Raw genomic sequence first — 22841 nt, forward strand, 5'->3', positions numbered from 1 at the left:
ACAGGGACATGGATAAACCTTAAGCACACAATGTTAAGTGAAATAAGTCAGATACAAAAGGACAAATATTGTATTACATCAGTAATATAAACTAATTAGAATATGTAAACTCATAGTTTGAAAACTTGGAATATAGGTTTCCAGGAGATAGAATAAAGCTAGAGAATGGAGAGTGGATCCTAATATGTACAGAAATTTTATAAGGTTGAACTTAAACATTTGGAAATGGATGCAAGTGATGGTGGCTCTTTACAGTGATAATAAGTAATAGTCCTGAATTTTAAAGGACTATGATTGAAAGGGACTGTTTAGAGTTATATACATCACAAGACGAAAAGCCAGAGGTTAAAATATTGGATTGAATAGGTAGGTTTAAAAAAAAAAACTTTTAAAATTGAATAATACAACATATAAACAAAGCAAAGAAAGAAAAAAGCAATAATTTTCAAAGCATTCTTCAACAAGTCATTACAAGACAGATCCCACAGTTTGCCATGGGCTTCCATACTATCATTTCAGATTTTTTGTTTTGGCTGCTCCAGAACATTAGGGGCTAGGAGGAATACGTATTTTTTATCATCACAATCGATTTTTTTCTTTTTTCGTGTGAAAAATAACATATCCATAAAAGATAAATTTCAAAGCACAGTGCAACAACTAGTGGTAGAACAGACTTCGGAATTCCACTATTTTAAGTTTTTATTTCTAGCTATTCTAAGATACTGGAGACTAAAATAAATATCAATTTAATGATTCAGCACTCATACTCATTTGTTATAAAATAATTTAAATGTAGTAACAATATAAAATATAAAAATACATAAAACTACCATCACCTTTGCTCTTTCTCCTACTCTTCAAGGGTATTTGTGCTATGCCCATTCTAACTTTTTCATGTTGGAAGGGGCTGTCAATAATATGGGGTAGGAAGATGCAACTAGGTAACGTTTTGGAGAGACTGGCCCTGTTCTAGTTTGCTAGCTGCCAGAATGCAACACATCAGAGAAGGATTGGCTTTTAATAAAAGGGGATTTATTCCATTAGTTCTTCAGAGGAAAGGCAGATAACTTTCAACTGAGGTTCTTTCTTGCGTGGGAAGGCACAGGGTGATCTCCGCTGGCCTTCTCCAGGCCTCTGGGTTCCAACAACTTTCCCTGGGGTGATTTGTTTCTGAATCTCCAAAGGCCTGGTCTGAGCTGCAAGTGCTGAGATGAGGTAGGCTGAGCTGCTTGGGCTGTGCTATGTTGCGCTCTCTCATTTAAGCACCAGCCAATTAAATCAAACATCATACATTACAGCAGGCCCACCTCTTAGCTGACTGCAGATGTAACAAGCAATGGATGAGGGTCATGTGCCATTGGCTCATGTCCACAGCAACAGAACTATGTGCCTTCACCTGGCAAAGTTGACAACTGAATCTAACTACCACATGTCCACCCCTTGTCAACTTGGCAACTATATGCATTACCTTAAACAATATTAAGGTGCAAAAAAATTCTCTTCTAGCTGTGGACCTATGAATCTCAAAATGAGTTATCTGGTGCCAATATGCAAAGGAGGGACAGTCATAGGATCCATATGGAGAAATTGGAAGGAAAACTTGCAGGGCAAACACCATTGGATTTCAAAGTCTGAAAGTCATTTATCCTTTGGCTTTAGAAAATGGCAGTCCCACCCTTTCCAAGGGCCTACGCAGTGGCCTCTTTCCAAATTAACTTTGGGGAACATTGAGGAGACCACCTTTTTCTCGGCTTCATTCTCTCCAGGCTTCAGGGCCACACCTGGGTTCTCTGCCATTTCTGGGGCACATGCTCAACCCCCCCAAGTGGTGGCAGCCAGGCTCTCTCCAGTCCCCAAGGAGCATGCTGTACCTTCCCAAAGGCCTGTAGAGGCACAACTCTTCCACTGCAATGAGATGGGAGACTCATCCTCTGCTCTCAGGGCAAACTCACTCTCTCCATGTATATGAGTGGGTCCACTCTCCTGGCCAAGGTTTCATGGCTTCAGACCCAAGCTTACATGTTCCATACCATTGGCTCATGTTCACAGCAACAGAACTAGGTACCTTCACCTGGCCAAGCTGACAACTGACTCTAACTACCACAGGCCCCTTTAAGTTTCAGGACTTATCTGGTCCAGTGACACATCTGGAAGCTGTAGGTTGAAAGTTGCCCTAGTGCATGGAAACTTTGTAGAATCTTATAAATTGCCCTAGGTAATCTTTAGGATTAGCTGGAATGGTTTTGAGGTTTGGCAAGTTCTGACAGGCAGCAATGTCTACCCGACACTTGCATAAGAGTGACCGCCAGAGTAGCCTCTCAACTCTATGTGAACTCTCTCAGGCACTGACCTTGTTACACTTCTTTTCCCCCTTTTGGTCAGGATGGCATTGTTGATCCCACAGAGCCAGGGCCAGATTCATCCCTGGGAGTCATCTCCTACACTGCCAGGGAGACATTCACCCCTGGATGTCCTATGTAGAGGGGATGGCAATGATTTCACTTGCAGAGTTTGGCTTAGAGAGAGTGAGGCCACATTTGAGCAACAAAAGAGGTCCTTCAGAAGTAATTCCTAGGCACACCTATAGGAAAGCTAAGCTTCTCCACTACATACATAAGCGTCATAAGAGCAAGCCTCAAGATCAAGTGCTTGGCTTATTGATTTGGGTGTTCCTAATATTTGACATGGTATCAGGGGTTTCCCCAGTGGTAAAGTTTAATAGTTCCATACTTTTCTCCCATCCCTCAAGGGACTTTGTCAATACTTTTCAATTATCTGCTTAATATATTCTAGGATGTATCCAGACATTACATTAAGCTGTACAGGATTAAAGGCCCTCATTCTTATTCTGGGCTCCCTGTCTTTCAGTTGTTTAAATGAGCTATCTAGACAGGTTGAGTTAGATTATGTGTTACATAAAATTTAGGTTCCAGAGAAAATAAACTTTTTTACTCTTGGTCTCAAAGAATAGGTGAGGTTCTAAAATATAGACAATGTCTTCCTTACCCCTGTGTTCTGAATTACCTCAACCCTAACCTGATCATCTTTGTTCTTATCTCTAAATACGAGGTGATGCATATACAAAACAGCCTCTGAAAATCCAGAAATAATAATTACCATTCTGGACTAAATGTGTCTGTTTTAAGAGCTTACAATCTAAGCCTCTGTTTTCTTATAAGCATTTTCTGAAAGGGAGCATACAATAATTGTTCTTTCATTTCTGTCTTATTTTGCCTCACCAAATGTTTCATAGGTTCATTCACAATGTTGCATGCCTCACAACTTCATTCCTTTTGTAGAAGCACAATATTTGATCATATGTATACACCATCATTTGCCAATCTACTCCTTAGTCAGTGCATCCTTCAGCCACCCGCAATCATTAGGCATCATGTATAATGCCCAAAGTCCACAGTCCATTAACACTTTCAATTTTAGATCATTTAATTGTTCCCAAGAGAAAGATAACCAATAAACACACCCTCACCAAATGGGAAATGTAAACCTACTCTTAACTCTTGTCACTTCCCTCATTAACAGCAACCCTGCTGTTGCTGTGGTACTGCTGATGTTTTCCTGTTAAATATAGCCAATAGCATGCAATAGCAGTTCTCCCCCTGTAATCTGAACTTACTCTGTGTACAAGAATTATACACCATTAAGTAGTTCATGCAAGAAGTTATTTATATTTGTAATGTCGATCAGTGGGACACTTAGATCTATACAACTCCTTTCAATCATGTTTACCTTCAATATCATAATATTACTTATAGACTCACTAGAGAAACACCTTCACTTCTATCTATTCCATTACACTTGAGTTCAACCTCATTAGCTAACCATTCACCCGAAGCACAAGTAACAGAAGAAAAGATAGATAAATGGGAACTACTCAAAATCAAATGCTTCTGCAGCTCAAAAAACTTTGTCAAAAGGTGAAGAGGCAGCCAACACAATGGGAGAAAATATTTGGAAAGCACACATCTTACAAAGGTTTCATATCCTGAATACGTAAATCAGATAACAACCAAAGAAAGAATCCAGTTATAAAATGGGCTAAAGATATGAATAGGCATTTTTCTGAAGAGCAAATACACATGACTCAAAAGCACATAAAGAGATGCTCATTTTCACTAGCTTCAAGGGAAATGCAGATCAAGACTACAACGAGATACCACCTCACCTATAAGAATGGCAGCTGTTAAACAAACAGGAAACTACAAATGTTTATATATAGCTTTATATATTTCTAAGTCCCCTATATACTGTATTATAAACCTCTGATTTTACCTTTACCATGGTCATAAAATTGGAATCATACAATATTATCCTTTTGTGTTATGCTTATTTCACTCAGCATTATGTCCTCAAGGTTCAGCCATCTTGTCATGTGCTTCAGGATATCATTTTGTCTTACTGTTACATAATATTCCATCATATGTATATACCACATTTTGTTAATCCACTCATTTGTTGATGGGCATTAGGATTGTTTCTATCTTTTGACAACTGTGAATAATGCTGCTATGAACATCGGTGTGCAAATGTCTGCTTGTATCAGTAATTTCAACTCTTCTGGGTAGATGCCAAGTAGTGCTATTGCCAGGTCATAGGGCAACTTGATATTTAGTTTCCTAAGGAACCGCCGAACTGTCTTCTATAGTGGCTGTACCATTATACATTCCTCCCTGCAGTGCATAAGTGTCCTAGTTTCTCCACATCCTCTCCAACATTTGTAGTTTCCTGTTTGTTTAACAGCCACCATTCTTATAGGTGAGGTGGTATCTCGTTGTAGACTTGATCTGAATTTCCCTTGAAGCTAGTGAAAATGAGCATATCTTCATTGCTTTTGAGCCATGTGTATTTGCTCTTCAGAAAAATGCCTATTCATATCTTTAGCCCATTTTATAACTGGATTCTTTCTTTTGTTGTTATCTGATTTACGTATTCAGGATATGAAATCTTTGTAAGATGTGTGCTTTCCAAATATTTTCTCCCATTGTGTTGGCTGCCTCTTCACCTTTTGACAAAGTTTTTTGAGCTGCAGAAGCATTTGATTTTGAGGAGTTCCCATTTATCTATTTTTTCTTCTGTTGCTTGTGCTTTGGGTGAAAAGCTTAGGGAGCTACCTCCTACTACTAGGTCTTGAAGATGTTCCCCTACATTTTCTTCTAGAAGCTTTATGGTACTAGTTCTTATATTGGGTGTTTGATCCACTTTGAGTTAATTTTTTAATAGGGTTTGGGTGTAAGGTAATGGTCCTCATCATTCTTTTGGCTACTGATATCCATATCTCCCATGCCCATTTATTGAAAAGACCATTTTGTCCCAGTTCAGTGAATGTGAGGGCCTTGTCAAATATCAGCTGACCATAGATTTGGTAGTCTATTTCTGCACATTTTATTTTGATCCCATTGGTCAATACTGAATAAGTAGGTTTTAACAAATGAGTATGACTGCTGAATCATATTGACATTTGCTTTAGTCTCTAGTATCTTAGAGCAGTTAGAAGTAAAAACCTAAAATTGTGGATTGCAACCCATACCAAACTCTGAAATCTGTTCTACAACTAATTGTTGTGATGTGCTTATAAATGTACTGTTTTGTATATATGCTATTTTTCACACAAAAAAAGAAAAACATGAAATGAGCTAAGATAGTACAGATCTGAGTTGTCAAAGAATTTTGTTTGTTCACTGAAAAAAAACACATAAAATATTGGATTGTACACCACAGTGAACTTGGATGAGATATATGATTAACACAACAAATATAAGTTTTTTCTTGAATGAGTGCAAATATATGACACTTGTACAGAGGATTAATATAGAGTGGTGTTCTAGTTTGCTAGGTGCCAGAATGCAATATACCAGAAATTGAATGGCTTTTAAAATCGGGAAATTAATAAGTTGCAAGTTAACAGTTTTTAGGCCATGGAAATGTTCCAATTAAAGCAATATACAGAAATGTCCAATCTAAGGCAAGAAGGCCGATAACATTCAGGGGTTCACTCTCAAGTAGAAAGGCACATGGGAAACACAGTGTCATCTGCTAGCTTCCTCTCCATATGCCAGGAGGCATTTTCCTTCATCTCCAAAAGTCATTGGCTGGTGGACTCTCTGCTTCATGGTTCTACGGTGTTCTCTCTTGCTTTCTCCAAAATATTTCTTCTTTTATAGGATTTCAGTAAACTGATCAAGACCCACTTAGAGTAGGTGGAGACACATCTCCATCTAATCAAGTTTAATACCCACAGTTGATTGAGTCACATCTCTGTAAGGACAACTCAATCAAGTTTCCAACCAGTAGTACTGAATAGGGATTAAGAGTAACCACTGCTCTTACAAAATTAATTAGGATTAAAACACGTCTTTTCTAGGGTACATAAATTCTTTCAAACCAGCACAAGTGGTATATGGAGAAAAAGTACCTATGTAAAATAAAGACTATAGTTAACAGTGATATCTTTTTGAGAAAACATTTTTATTAGAGTTGTGGGTTTGTAGACTAATTACACATAAAATGCAGGATTCCTATATACATATCCACCACCAACACTTGCATTAGTGAGGACAATTTATTTAAAAAAATTTTTTTACAATTCTATTTTTATGTAATTTTATTGAGATATATACACACACCATGTAATCTATTCAATGTACACAATCCAAGGCTCACAGAATAATCAGAATAGTTGTGAATTCATCACAATTTTAGAACATTTTTCATTAATCAAAAAAAGAAAAAAGAATATCCAAAACATCCCTTACCCCTTATCCTTCCCCCATTATCTATATGTGTAATTTTGTCTTTTTTGTTTTATTCATCTGCCATACTCTGGATAAAGGGAATGTAAGTCACAAGATTTTCATAATCACATGGTCCCACAATAAAAGCTATATAGTTATGCAATCATCAGCAAGAAACAAGGGTACCAGGTTACACTTCAACAGTTTCAGGTGTTTCTTTGTAGATGTAGTACTTTTAATATACTAGAAACTAAAAAGAAATATCTATATATTGTGTAAGAATAACCTCCAGAATGACCTGTTGGCTCCTTTTGAAATCTCTCAGCCACTGAAACTTTATTTCATTTCTTTCCCCCCTTTTGGTCAAGAAATCATTCTCAATTCCATGATGCCAGAGATCATGGATACATCCCTGCAAGTTGTATCCCACATTGCGAGGGAGACTTACACCCCTGGGAGTCATTTCCCATGTAGGGGAGGAGGGTAGTGAGTTCATTTGCAGAATTTGGCTTAAAGAAAGACGTCACATCTGAGCAGCAAGAGGTTCTCTGGGGTGACTCAAAATAATTATAAGAAGGCTTAATGATGCCATTACAGAAAACCTCAAGACTGAGGACTTGGCTTATTAAATTTGGAGTCCCTACTTGGATGTGTCATTGGTAACAGAGACCATCAGGAGATAGAAATAGGGTAAGATAATGGGTAGTTGGAGCTGAAGGGATACGAACTGTGCAACAGGACTGGATACAAAAACTCAGAAATGGACAGCACAATACTACCTAACTGTAATGTAATTATGTTAAAACACTGAATGAAGCTGCATGTGAGAATGATAGAGGGAGGAAGGCTGGGGACATAAATGAAATCAGTAAGAAAGATAGATATTAAAGATCGAGATGGTATAATCTAGGAATGCCTACAGTGTATAACAATAGTGAAATGTACCATGTACAAATTTTAAAAATGTTTTTGCATGAGGAAGAACAAAGGATTGTCATTATCACAGGGTGCTGAAAATAGATGATAACTAATACTTTAAAATGTCACCTTATGTGTGAGACTAAAGCAAAAAATGTTCGTTTAAAAAAAAAATTTGGAGTCCCTAATGCTTGAGAGAACATTAGGAATTGCCCAGGTGGGAAAGTTTAATAGTTTCACATTTTTTTCCCCATTCCCTCAAGAGACTTTGCAAGTACTTTTTTTTAGCTTCTGCTCAAAATACTCTGGAACATCTCAGGGTATTACAATAATCTATACAGAATAACAAGTTCTCATTCCCTATTCTAGGTTCCATGTAGTTAGGTTGCTTAAATAAAATGACCAGACTGGTTAAATTACATACTGTGCTACAGATATTTTAAATGTTGAACAAAATAAACATCTTTTCCTTTGGTCTCACATAGAAGTTGAAGTTTTAAAATACAGAAAACACTGTAATACTTTGAAGTATTGTAATACTTTATGTAATACCTTAAAGATTTGGAAAAGGTACTTATCAAATATATTCAGAAGGGAAATAGACCTCAAATACCTAAAAATATCCTAAAAAAAAAAAAGAAGAATGAAATGGGAGTATCAGCAGTTACTGATTTTAAAGCTTTTAACAAAACCACAGTGATCAAAACAGCATGGTTATGGCACAAAGATCAATGAAATGAAATCAAGTATGGAGATGGACCACTAAATCTATCAACTGTCAACTGATCTTTGGTAACTGAAGATCCACTGACCTAGGACAGAGTAGTCTTTTCAATAAATAGGCATGGGAGAACTGAATATCAGTGGCCAAAAGAATGAAAGAGGACCCTTACCTTACTATATAAAAATGAACTCAAAAGCAGATCAAACACCTAAATATAAGAGCCAGTACCATAAAATTCCTAGAAGAAAATATAGGAAACATCTTCAAGACCTCATAATAGGAGGTAGCTTCCTAAACTCAACACACAAAGCACAAGCAATGAAAGAAAAAAGTTGATAAATGGGAACTCTTCAGAATTAAATACTTCTGCACTTCAAAAGACTTGGTCAAAAAGGTGAAGAGGCAGCCATCTCAATGGGAGAAAATATTTGGAAATCATGTATGGGATAAAGGTTTGATATCCTATATACATAAAGAAATCAGACAACAACAAAAGAACAAACAATCCAATTATAAAATGTCTATATATGAATAGACATTTTTCTGAAGAGCAAATACACATGGCTCAAAAGCACATGAAGAGATGCTCATTTTCATTAGCTATTAACAGAAATGCAGATGAAGACTACAATGAGATACCACCTCACACCTAAAAGAATGGTAGCTATTAAACAAATAAGAAACTACAAATGTTAGAGAGGATTTGGAGAAACTGCAATACTTAGGCACTGCTGGTGGGAATGTATAAGGGTACAGCCTCACCAAAAGACAGTTTGGTGGTTCCTTAGAAAACTAAACATTGAGTTGCTCCATGACCTGGCAATGTCACTTGGTATATACCCAGAACAGCTGAAAGCAGTGACACAAACATACATTTTCATACCAATGTTCATAGCTAGCTTTATTCACAAATGTCAACAGATGGAAGCAGTACAAGTGCCCATCAAAGGATGAGTGGATTAACAAAATATGGTATATTCATACATGGAATATTATGCAACAGTAAGATGAAATGAGATCCTGAAGCATATGACATCATGGATGAAACTTGACATAATGCTGAGTGAAATCAGCCAGACACAAAAGGATAGATACTGCATGATCTTGCTATCATGACCTTGATAAAAGCAAACTCAGAGGCTTATAATATTTCTAGGGGACCTAGAGATAAACACTTTTGATTGTCGTAGCTTTGAAATAAATTTTGAAGTGACTCCTCCAACTCTTATAAGACAGTTTAGCTATTCAGGACCACTTGCCTTTTCATTTGAATTTGATAACTGGCTTTTCCATTTATGCAACGAAGACTGCTGGAATTTTGTGATTTTAATACATAAACTGCTTTGAACGGTACTGGCATCTTAACAATATTAGATTTCCCAGTTCACAAAGATTCATTGTCCTTCTATTTATTAAGTTCTTTTTAATTTCATTCAATGTTTTATACTTTTCACGCACAAGTCCTTTACATATTTTATTATTTTAGTTACTATTGTAAATGGACTTATTTTCATTTCCTTTTCAGTATGTAATTGATGGGAAATAAAAACACCCTGACTTTTCCCCATTGACCTTGTACCTACTGATTAGTTCAACTTCCTCCTAGACTCTTTTGTATTTTCTATACTTAGGATCATGTCATCTGTGTACAGGGTGAGTTCTGATTCTTTTCTAATTTGTATGAATTTTATTTCATTTTCTTTCCAAATTGTTCTGGCTAGAACCTCCACTAAAACGCTGAAAGTGGGTGGTGAAAGAGGGCATCCTTTCCTTGTTCTTTGCATGAGGGGAAATTCTTGGCAGTTTTTCACTGTTCAGGATGTTACTTAAGGGTTTTTCATGTGTTTTTTATGTTGAGGAAGTCCCACGCTTTTTCTAGTTTGTGTATTAAAATCTAGAAAAGACACTAGATTTTGTCATATGCCTTTTCTGTGCCAAATGAGATGACCATTTCATATAGTCTCTTCATTCCTTTAACACGGTTTATTGATTCTGTTAGGTTGAGCTGCCAATACATTCCTGAAGTAACCCAAGGTGGTGATCATACATATTTTTAATATGCAGTTGGATTTTGTTTGCTAGTATTTTTATTTTTACATGGGCAGGCACAGGGAATCGAACCCGGGTCCTCTGGCATGGCAGACAAGCATTCTTGCCTGCTGAGCCACTGTGGCCCGCCCTGTTTGCTAGTATTTTATGCCATCCCCAAACAGCATAGAAAGTTGTAGAACATTTGCAGAAAAGGAATTTTATTTGACATGGCTAAGGCCTAAGATTTGATAGGTTTATAAGATAGTAAGACTATCTCCATGCAAAACTAGAATTTGGTTTTCTCTTTGTTAAAATTTTTCATGGATTATTGGTCTGCTCTTAATAAGATGTTGTATCTTCTTGAACTCAAACAGTCATTGGGATTTTTCAGACGGCCTCTGAAAATCACAAAGAAATTGCTCTTCCACCTTGGAAACAGAGAAGTGCTAAAAGTAGTTAGGTTTATTTAATGTTATCAGTTGCATGGGAAGTGTTATCAAATTAAAAAGGATGCTCTAACCTGTTGGTTAAATTTATAGGATATCTTGTTACTAATATAAACACTTCAGAAGTTACATAAAGTTCTTAGAGATTTGTGACTATCCTCAAGGTCCATGAGATGCATAAGTACTTAATGTGTCTGATATTGAACAACAACAGTATTACTATTCATAGGTTGTTATTCTTAAATAGTGTTTAATGAAATCATCATATAGTAAAACAGCATTAAGTTAACCAGGACCATTTTAAGTATTTTGTCATCTACAGATGGTTTATATTCTGATGCATCCCTGAAAATACTTGCTATCAGCCACAGGCCAGTGTGCTTCAACTTCAACAAAAAGAAATAAATCAGAGACCTATGAAAAGGACTATGCCAAGTTCCCTGAGGTTCCAACTTATGACATTGCTTAAATAACTTTGAAAGCATACCACTGGACTGTTATCATTTCCAGCATTCTGATTTAGAAGCTGATGGGTTCATGAGACTGCTATCCCAAGAGCCAGTGAAACAAGGATTAATTACCTAGGACTAAATGAACTGATAAAGAATTATTATAGTTTTGCTTGGATTAATGCCAATGTTTTACTGTTCTTACTTTCTAGATACAAGGAATCCTTTACCCATTTCCCTTAAATGACCTGCATTAATCTTTGTCACTCTGCAGACCCCTCCAGAATGTGGAAACACTTATTGAATATTACTTTTTGGCAATATAATTATTCACCATAAGCTTAACCAGAATCTGTCATCCTTGATTAATAGGAAAGAATAGTAGGCACTAGTTACAAAACCAAGTCTTAGGAATAGTAATTCAAGAACGCATAAAAAATTCCAAACATATTACCTATTGTATGTAGCCTGTATCTTGAAGCAGTTGCCTGTGCTTACCCAAATTGTGTAAAAGCTATAGAGAAGCTGTCAAATCAGTCTCAGCAAACTTAACTCTAAGCAGACCCAACATTTTTCCACCAGAAATATGACTTCTTATGAGATCCTTCTACTTTCATCTCATCATCTTCACCTAAAGTGCTGAAATATTCTTAATCCTGCTATTCTGCTACCTTTATCTGATGAGACAGAATCTCATGATTGTAAATTGGCAACTTCACAATTAATGACTCCATACATGTTCCTTTAACCATCCCAGATGTCAATCTATTCGTTAATGCTTTTAACGATAAAAATTCTGATGGTAAACTCCAAGCAGGAAATAAACTCAACTGCCCTCCCCCTTATGTGGGACAAGACACTCAGCGGTGTCAATCTCCCTAGCAACTTGGGACATGATTCCCAAGGATAAGCCCAGCCCTGGCATGGTGGGACTGAAAAAGGCCTTCTTGAGCAAAAGGGAGAAAAGAAATGAAACAAAATAAAGCTTTGGTGGCTAAGAGATTTCAAATAGAGTCAAGAGGTGATTCTTATTCACTATGGATATTTATTTTTAGTTTCTAGTGTATTAGAACAGCTAGAAGGAATCACCTGAAACTGCTGAGCTGCAATCCAGTAGCTTTGATTCTTAAAGATGATTGTATAACTATATAACTTTTACATCATGACCATGTGATTGCAAAAACCTTGTGGCTTACACTACCTTCATCCAGTGAATGGATAGGTGAGTAGGAAAATAAAAAATAAATAAATAATGGGTGAAGGGGATAAGGGGTATGGGATGTTTTGGGTATTATTTTTTTTTATAATGGAGTTAAATTCCTATTGGAAATTTCAAAAATATTATTTAATTCTTCATCATACTATATATCTAGTAGTGATTTTCAATGTTGATCTTGCATCAGAATCACCTGTAGGGCTTGTTGATACACAGATTGCTGGAACCTAACCCCAGAATTTCTAATTCAGTTGGTTTGGGGTCTGGCTCAAGGATTTGCTTTTCTAACAAGTGTTCAGGTGATGTTAATACCTCCAGTCAGGAAACCACACTTTAAGAATCACCACATTATAGTTTAATTGGAACAAATTGTGAGAGAGGAAGGTAGCATTGGTAATTACCGCAATTTTCTGGAAGACATCTGAAACAAGGAAACCATTTAGGGGACCCTACATATTTGCAGCAACCTCAGTGAGCATTTTTCAATTAGTTCATCTGTTTTCTACTGTCTCTATTAATTACCAGAGTTTTCTATGATCAGTTTCATTAAACAAGTGTTTATTAAATGCCTAATATTACAGAAACCAGGAATGCAAAAATATATATATATATATGTGAATAGACATGTTCTTCCCTTCAAAGAACTTATAGTTAAGGACTGAAAATGAGCAAAATAGATATTTATAGAATGACAAGTAATCCGTTTGGGCTGGAATATGTAGAAAAAGGTTTATGAAAATAGCAGATCTTTGAGTGGGGACCTGAAAAAAATGTGTTGAATTTATCTAAACATAAAAATAGCACGATAGAAGAAGATTGAGGTAAAAAAAAAAAAAAGTGTGACAGATCAGGATTTAGAATTACAAAATTTAGAATGTATGTTAACTTCTTTGTGAGATTACAAAAGCAAGACTCCTGCCAAGCATCAGCTTGATTTTTAGTTTGAATTTTTTTCAAAATTGCTTTAGAAAGCCAATCGCTAAATGGTGAACTGTCATTTTACAGAGTAATTATTATTTTTATCTATAGCATTCTTTTAAAATTTACAAGCATTACTTGTTTCCTTAGTAGTGTCATTAGTAAGTGGTTTTGATTTTTTTTTCTTTTCTTTAATAAAGACTGCATGAGAAACCAAAAATTCTACTTTGAGGGACTTCTAGATTTCTCCTTTTGTGTGGCAAAATTAAAATGCTTATGCAATAAATACATGTCAGAAAACTTAAAGTTGATCCACATCCTTTAGAAAACATTTTAAAATGTTGAAATATGTTGGCCTGTCATAGTTATACCCTTTTGTACTTCCTTTTGGACAGGCTACATATTTTGCTTACTATAATTAATTGTAAGTTTACTGTGATATAATTTTAAGTTTTTCTTTCCTCTTTTATAAATAGGTCATAGCTTGTTTTCTAAAAATTTTATGTGAAAGTTTCTCACTTGTACCTACACTGACTCATTAAGGACTTAGGTTATAATCCATTTTACTTAACATACATGAGAAGGCAATGTAGATAACTTACATGCCTGAAAATGAATACTTACTATGTTTAACTTACAAAGTAAGATTTGAGGATTTCATATTTGACTGTAAGTTTTATTTGGATATTATTAATTTAATATTTTTCTATGGCATAATTTGGAATTAATCCTTAGGGTTAACTCTTAGAATTATTTTTATTTGAATTTGCATAGCCTGCCTGCTTATTTATTTATTTATTACTCTCACAAATGTATTTTTAGGTTCCAATGATTCTGGTTGGTAATTAGTGTGACTTGGAGGTCGAAAGAGTTGTAGGAAAGGAGCAAGGTCAAAATCTAGCAAGACGGGCGGGCCGCGGTGGCTCAGCGGGCAAAGTGCTTGCCTGCTATGCCGGAGGACCTCGGTTCGATTCCCGGCCCCAGCCCATGTAACAAAAACGGAGAAACAGAATACAATAAAACAAGAAAATGTTTAAAAAAAAAATGTTTCCCTTTCTTCCTTCCTTCCTTCCTTCTATCCTTCCTTCCTTCTCTCTGTCTTTCCTTTAAAAAAAAAAAAAAAAAAAAAAAAAAAAAATCTAGCAAGACAGTGGAACAACTGTGCATTCTCAGAATCTTCTGTAAAATCAAAAGTTAGTGTTAATGAGGTATGGCCAAATATTATATTTAAGATAATTCTTCATTTAGAATTCAAATTAATGGAAAGTAATGTCTATATTAATATAACCCCAAGTTAATGTGTACTCAGATTGCTATAGTCATTTTATAGGCAAAAATAATCTTATTTAAATATTATTCACATAAATAAGCATCAACACTATTTCCTTTCTTTTATAAATGCTGATACATCGCAATTTACCATGAAGAAAAGGTAAAATAGTCAGAAATGATAGTGGTGAGGAAGGCAGATTAAGTCTTCAGGTATATGAAGGATCATATATTAAAAAGATGGGAATTGAAATTCAACAAGCCATGCATGGTTTTGCCTTGAAGTGGCTTAAAGACATGTCATATAGTAAAGACATATGGGAAGACTTGAAGAAGAGATTGTTTTCTTTGTAGAATGGCAAAAAACGTTCTAACTGAACTAAGATAAGATCTCTGAGGCTCCTTCAACTCAGTATTTTAAGTGAAACAATCTTGGCTTTCAAACTTGGCAATTATAAGAATACCTAGTTTTACTTTCATCCCTTAATGAAGAGATTATTAGCTTTCTGAGGGTTGATTTATATCCATGGGGATCCTACTTAATCAGTTTTTGGGTTCATTACTCCTGTACATTAAAAAAAGAATTAATATGTTTGCAGATCTTTTATGACCTAGTACGGCAAATTAACAGAAAAACTCCAGTGCCTGGGAAGGCCCGCAAAAAGACATCATGTCGTCACATACAAGGGAAGCCCAATAAGACTATGTGTAGATTTCTCAGCAGAAACCATGGAAGCTAGAAGACAGTGGGATGATATATTTAAGTTACTAAAAGAGAAAAACTGCCAGCCAAGACTCCTATATCCAGCAAAATTGTCCTTCAAAAATGAGGGAGAAATTAAAACATTCTCAGACAAAAAGTCACTGAGAGAATTTGTGACCAAGAGACCAGCTCTGCAAGAAATACTAAAGGAAGCACTAGAGTCAGATACAAAAAGACAGAAGAGAGAGGCATGGAGAAAAGTGTAGAAAGAAGGAAAGTCAGATATGATATATATAATACAAAAGCCAAAATGGTAGAGGAAAATATTATCCAAACAGTAATAACTCTAAATGTTAATGGACTGAAGTCCCCAATCAAAAGACATAGACTGGCAGAATGGATTAAAAAACAGGATCCTTCTATATGCTGTCTACAGGAAACACATCTTAGACCCAAAGATAAACATAGGTTGAAAGTGAAAGGGTGGGAAAAGATATTTCATGCAAATAACAACCAGAAAAGAGCAGGAGTGGCTATACTAATATCCAACAAAATAGACTTCAAATGTAAAACAGTTAAAAGAGACAAAGAAGGACACTATATACTATTAAAAGGAACAATTAAGCAAGAAGACATAACAATCATAAATATTTACGCACCGAACCAGAATGCCCCAAAATACATGAGGAATACACTGCAAACACTGAAAAGGGAAATAGACACATATACCATAATAGTTGGAGAGTTCAATTCACCACTCTCATCAATGGACAGAACATCTAGACAGACGATCAATAAAGAAATAGAGAATCTGAATATTACTATAAATGAGCTTGACTTAACAGACATTTTTAGGACATTACATCCCACAACAGCAGGATATACCTTTTTTTCAAGTGCTCATGGATCATTCTCAAAGATAGACCATATGCTGGGTCACAAAGCAAGTCTTAACAAATTTAAAAAGATTGAAATCATACACAACACTTTCTCGGATCATAAAGGAATGAAGCTGGAAATCAATAATAGGTGGAGTGCCAGAAAATTCATAAATACATGGAGGCTCAACAACACACTCTTAAACAACAAGTGGGTCAAAGAAGAAATTGCAAGAGAAATTAGTAAATACCTAGAGGCAAATGAAAATGAAGACACAACATATCAAAACTTATGGGATGCAGCAAAGGCAGTGCTAAGAGGGAAATTTATTGCCCTAAATGCCTTTATCAGAAAAGAAGAAAAGGCAAAAATGCAGGAATTAACTGTCCACTTGGAAGAACTGGAGAAAGAACAGCAAACTAATCCCAAAGCAAGCAAAAGGAAAGAAATAACAAAGATCAGAGCAGAAATAAATGAAATTGAAAACATGAAAACAATAGAGAAAATCAATAAGGCCAGAAGTTGGTTCTATGAGAAAATCAACAAAATTGATGGGCCCTTAGCAAGATTGACAAAAAGAAGAAGAGAGAGGATGCAAATAAATAAGATTAGAAATGGAAGAGGAGACATAACTACTGACCTCACAGAAATAAAGGAGGTAATAACAGGATACTATGAACAACTTTATGCTAATAAATACAACAATTTAGATGAAATGGACAGGTTCCTGGAAAGACATGAACAACCAACTTTGACTCAAGAAGAAATAGACGACCTCAACAAACCAATCACAAGTAAAGAGATTGAATTAGTTATTCAAAAGCTCCCTAAAAAGAAAAGTCCAGGACCAGACGGCTTCACATGTGAATTCTATCAAACATTCCAGAAAGAATTAGTACCTACTCTCCTCAAACTCTTCAACATAATCGAAGTGGAGGGAAAACTACCTAATTCATTCTATGAAGCCAACATCACCCTCATACCAAAACCAGGCAAAGATATTACAAAAAAAGAAAACTACAGACCAATCTCTCTAATGAATACAGATGCAAAAATCCTCAATAAAATTCTAGCAAATCGTATCCAACAACACATTAAAAGAATTATACATCATGACCAAGTAGGATTCATCCCAGGTATGCAAGGATGGTTCAACATAAGAAAATCAATTAATGTAATACACCATATCAACAAATCAAAGCAGAAAAGTCACATGATCATCTCAATTGATGCAGAGAAGGCATTTGACAAGATTCAACATCCTTTCCTGCTGAAAACACTTCAAAAGATAGGAATACAAGGGAACTTCCTTAAAATGATAGAGGGAATATATGAAAAACCCACAGCTAATATCATCCTCAATGGGGAAAAATTGAAAACTTTCCCCCTAAGATCAGGAACAAGACAAGGATGTCCACTATCACCACTATTATTCAACATTGTGTTGGAAGTTCTAGCCAGAGCAATTAGGCAAGAAAAAGAAATACAAGGCATCAAAATTGGAAAGGAAGAAGTAAAACTATCACTGTTTGCAGACGATATGATACTATACATAGAAAACCCAGAAAAATCCACAACAAAATTACTAGAGCTAATAAATGAGTACAGCAAAGTAGCAGGCTACAAGATCAACATTCAAAAATCTGTAGCTTTTCTATACACTAGTAATGAACAAGCTGAGGCGGAAATCAAGAAACGAAGCCCATTTACAATCGCAACTAAAAGAATAAAATACCTAGGAATAAATTTAACCAAAGAGACAAAAAACCTATATAAAGAAAACTACAAAAAACTGCTAAAACAAATCACAGAAGACCTAAATAGATGGAAGGGCATACCGTGTTCATGGATTGGAAGACTAAATATAATTAAGATGTCAATCCTACCTAAACTCATCTACAGATTCAATGCAATACCAATCAAAATCCCAACAACTTATTTTTCAGAATTAGAAAAACCAATAAGCAAATTTATCTGGAAGGGCAGGTTGCCCCGAATTGCTAAAAACATCTTGAGGAAAAAAAACGAAGCTGGAGGTCTAGCGATGCTGGACTTTAAGGCATATTATGAAGCCACAGTGGTCAAAACAGCATGGTATTGGCATAAAGATAGATATAGCGACCAATGGAATCGAATAGAGTGCTCAGATATAGACCCTCTCATCTATGGACATTTGATCTTTGATAAGGCAGTCAAGCCAACTCACCTGGGACAAAACAGTCTCTTCAATAAATGGTGCCTAGAGAACTGGATATCCATAAGTAAAAGAATGAAAGAAGACCCGTATCTCACACCTTATACAAAAATTAACTCAAAATGGATCAAAGATCTAAACATTAGGTCTAAGATCATAAAACAGATAGAGGAAAATGTAGGGAGATATCTTACGAATCTTACAACTGGAGGCGGTTTTATGGACCTTAAACCTAAAGCAAGAGCACTGAAGAAAGAAATAAATAAATGGGAGCTCCTCAAAATTAAACACTTTAGTGCATCAAAGAACTTCATCAAGAAAGTAGAAAGACAGCCTACACAATGGGAGACAATATTTGGAAACGACATATCAGATAAAGGTCTAGTATCCAGAATTTATAAAGAGATTGTTCAACTCAACAACAAAAAGACAGCCAACCCAATTACAAAATGGGAAAAAGACTTGAACAGACACCTACCAGAAGAAGAAATATGGATGGCCAAGAGGCACATGAAGAGCTGCTCAATGTCCCTGGCCATTAGAGAAATGCAAATCAAAACCACAATGAGATATCATCTCACACCCACCAGAATGGCCATTATCAATAAAACAGAAAATGACAAGTGCTGGAGAGGATGCGGAGAAAGAGGCACACTTATCCACTGTTAGTGGGAATGTCAAAGGGTGCAACCACTGTGGAAGGCAGTTTGGCGGTTCCTCAAAAAGCTGAATATAGAATTGCCATACGACCCAGTAATACCATTGCTGGGTATCTACTCAAAGGACTTAAGGGCAAAGACACAAACGGACATTTGCACACCAATGTTTATAGCAGCGTTATTTACAATTGCAAAGAGATGGAAACAGCCAAAATCTCCATCAACAGAAGAATGGCTAAACAAACTGTGGTATATACATACGATGGAATATTATGCAGCTTTAAGACAAGATAAACTTATGAACCATGTAATAACATGGATGGACCTAGAGAATATTATGCTGAGTGAATCCAGCCAAAAACTAAAGGACAAATACTGTATGGTCCCACTGATGTGAACGGACATTCGAGAATAAACTTGAAATATGTCATTGGTAACAGAGTTCAGCAGGAGTTAGAAACAGGGTAAGACAATGGGTAATTGAAGCTGAAGGGATACAGACTGTGCAACAGGACTAGATACAAAAACTCAAAAATGGACAGCACAATAATACCTAATTGTAAAGTAATCATGTTAAAACACTGAATGAAGCTGCATCTGAGCTATAGGGTTTTTTTTGTATTTGTTTGCTTGTTTGTTTTTTGTTGTTGTTGTTTTTTATTATTATTACTACTTTTATTTCTTTTCTTTATAGTAACATTTTATATCTTTTTCTGTTGTGTTGCTAGTTCCTCTAAACCGATGCAAATGTACTAAGAAACAATGATCATGCATCTATGTGATGATGTTAAGAATTACTGAGTGCATATGTAGAACGGTATGATTTCTAAATGCTGTGTTAATTTCTTTTTTTTCTTTCCGTTAATAAAAAAAATAAAAAATAAAAAAAAAAGATATCATGTCAGCTGCTTTAGTATACTAAATGCATTGCAGCTCTGAGCCAGGAATGTTAGTTTATCTTTCCTCTCTAACTCTTAACCATACTGCTTCAGTAAGGGTACTCTGTCAAGCATTTGTTTTGGGGTATTATTTTTTATTTATTTAATTTTAGAAGATGTTCTAAAGTGATCGTGGTGATGAATGTACAACTATATGATTATACTGTGAGCCACTGTACACTTTGGACAATTACACGGCACGTGAATATACCCTCGATAAAATGGCATTAAAACAATTAAAGCTTCTGCTTGAATATTCTTGCCACCAAAACAAACGTTTGCTGCAGAATGCTACAGCTGGACTGTTAAGACATCACCAAATAAATTCATTGCCAAAAAACCCAAAATTCCAAGAAATCTATCAATCACAACGCAACAACTTGCTGAATATACTGTTGGAGCTATAGCCGCACAGCAAGTCATTAGATTTATTAGCCAAACTTCTTGTTTTAGACAATAGCACTGTTGTCCTTGATTACTTATTTTCGGAACAAGGAGACACTTTTTCCATTACCAACACCAACCAGCTGTACTTGAGTAAACACCTCCAGGGAAGTTGAAACACAATTCAATTAAATAACTGAAGAACTGACAAGGATCAAACAGGTAAGGTCTTCCTTGGAGTCATTTTTAAATCACTTTTATTTCAGCTGATTTACATGATGGGACCTGAGCTTAGATGTATACTAAGAGATTCATTTGGACATTTTATTCCTTATAGTACTCATGGTACCCTCTTTTCTCTCAGGAGTATTAAATGGGAGTACCCAACTGCTTGTGAAGTAGGAAATGCTTTGTTTATATCAGGAATGACAAAAAAAAAAAAAGCAATGAACAAGGAAAAATTGTTGGACATCATGACCAACAATAAGCCCAATATCAAAACAACTTGTAATTACTTCTCCAGGGCCTTAAGCAGTGAGAGTGCTACTTAATGTCAAAAATTTTTATCACAGCTCTCAATGACTAACAAATCAAAATGGGGAAAAGTGTTAATGAAGTAGGCATGAGATGGAGTCCTTCATGCTAAGCCCTATGTCAGTAAATGTAGGTTAACTAAATTCCTTTCTCTTTTAAGTGCTTGTTCTCCCAGAACCTGAAATCTGAGAACCACCTATTATATTCAGCTCCCTCTTTCTTTTGTAGCTCAATTCCTCTAACTCAAAACTAAGCCAAGGAAAATGTTCCTGTATCAACAAAATTATTTTAAGACTACCTTGTTATGCTTATGTAAATCTTGCTCTTCAGATCTCCCCTTCATTTTATGGACTGGATGAAACCCAATTCACAAATCACTTAATAAAGCACTGAGATCCAAACAATTAATTTCCTGTGGAAATTTTTATTCTATTAACAAATTTATTACTTGTTCTGGTAATTCTGGACTCCCATATCTCCCTATGGAAAAGTCAGCTCCTTATGTAGACAAGATAACATCCAAAACATAAAAAGAGGATAAGTTTCTGACCTTATTCCAGAAGTGTATCAGCTTCTGGGTTTTGCATAAGGGAAGGGTGGTATGTGCTCCACATACCTTGGGTCACCAGCTTGAAGACAGGAAATTGTGCTAATATATCAAGATAATGAGGTGAACGGTAGTTTAAATTCTATTTTCATTTTAAGTATGAGTGAAACCTATGACCAGTATTTGGAAGAATAATCCAGATATTTCTGTACTTAGTTATTTTTGTCATCAAGAAAAGCCCCAACCCAGGCAACATCATACCTGCTCTCAAACAAAGAAACGATAAGGACCATATCATCATAGAACCAGAATAGCAGGATCTTTCACAACAGGAACTGGAGAATGATTCTGAATGACAACTTCTATTAATTGTCAGATTTTGTCAAGTCGCTTATCCTCTTTGCCTAAGATTTCTCATCTATAATGTGAACAATAATTATGACTCACGTAAATTTTGCGAGAAATAATTACTTTGTACAAAGTACATAGAATTCTGTCAGAAGTACACTACTGCCTCATGTTACACTTATAACGACCTGATAACACTCCCTTGCTTTTGAAAAATTTTATCAAATTAGAAAAAAATGTATGAAAACTGATAAGAACCATAAAGAAGTGAACTAGCAATGCTACAGTTCAATACAAGTACCCTGAATCACCAAGAATGGATGAGACTGCTCAGAATTTTAATATATACAATCTTTCTGAAATATTAATGCGTTATTACTACAGCAGCTACACCTCTATAACCCGAATTTCACCGACTGAACTAAAATAACACAATGGGAACCTTTTACCTAGTACCCGCGGCCAGCCGCCCCGGGGCACTCCCGCCCCACTCCCCGACTCCTTCCCGGAGAAAGGGCCGCGTGGGCACAAACGAGCCTGGGGAGCGGCATCCGCGTCTCCCGGACCCTGCGCGCCCCGGGACGGGGCCGCGAACTCACTCACGAGAGCAACGGCAGCTACAGCCATCCTGCCGCGATAGCGGCCACCTGCTGCACCCCAAGTGCCTCCTCCCTTCCGGAAGAGGCGGAGTCCCCGGAAGTATAAAACTCTCGCGATAATGGGCCTTTCTTCCGGCAAAGTGGAAGGAACGTGCTTCCGGTGTTGTCCGCTCCGCTCACTCACCGTGAGACTGCGGAGAGAAGCGCTGCCCCTTCCTGGGCTGAAAAGGCCACTGCAGCCTCAGAAACCCATCTCCCGAAACTGTCAAGATGAAGAAGTTGAGGAAAGAACCACCATATTTAATCGATTTTAAGATGCACATAATTTTCATTATA

General features: G+C 36.1%; 1 protein-coding gene across 9 annotated transcripts in view; it reads right to left on the reverse strand.

The window, feature by feature from the left end:
* The window catches only part of LOC143664813 (uncharacterized), a 122670-nt gene extending 100074 nt beyond the window's left edge, over positions 1-22596 (reverse strand). For 6 of the 9 annotated variants that reach the window (XR_013166598.1, XR_013166597.1, XR_013166596.1 and 3 more), the window contains exon 1: positions 22510-22596. Coding sequence is in view for 2 of the 9 variants with exons in the window: in XM_077138184.1 (XP_076994299.1) it covers positions 22506-22533 (28 nt within the window). In the remaining 7 variants the exon portion in view is untranslated. Of the gene's footprint in view, positions 1-22505 lie in introns of all 9 variants that reach the window. The other 3 variants (XM_077138183.1, XM_077138182.1, XM_077138184.1) reach the window with 3 other exon arrangements.
* Positions 22597-22841: the final 245 nt, after the last annotated feature.

Source organism: Tamandua tetradactyla, chromosome 20 (assembly GCF_023851605.1).
Source record: "Tamandua tetradactyla isolate mTamTet1 chromosome 20, mTamTet1.pri, whole genome shotgun sequence".
NCBI classification, from domain to species: domain Eukaryota; kingdom Metazoa; phylum Chordata; class Mammalia; order Pilosa; family Myrmecophagidae; genus Tamandua; species Tamandua tetradactyla.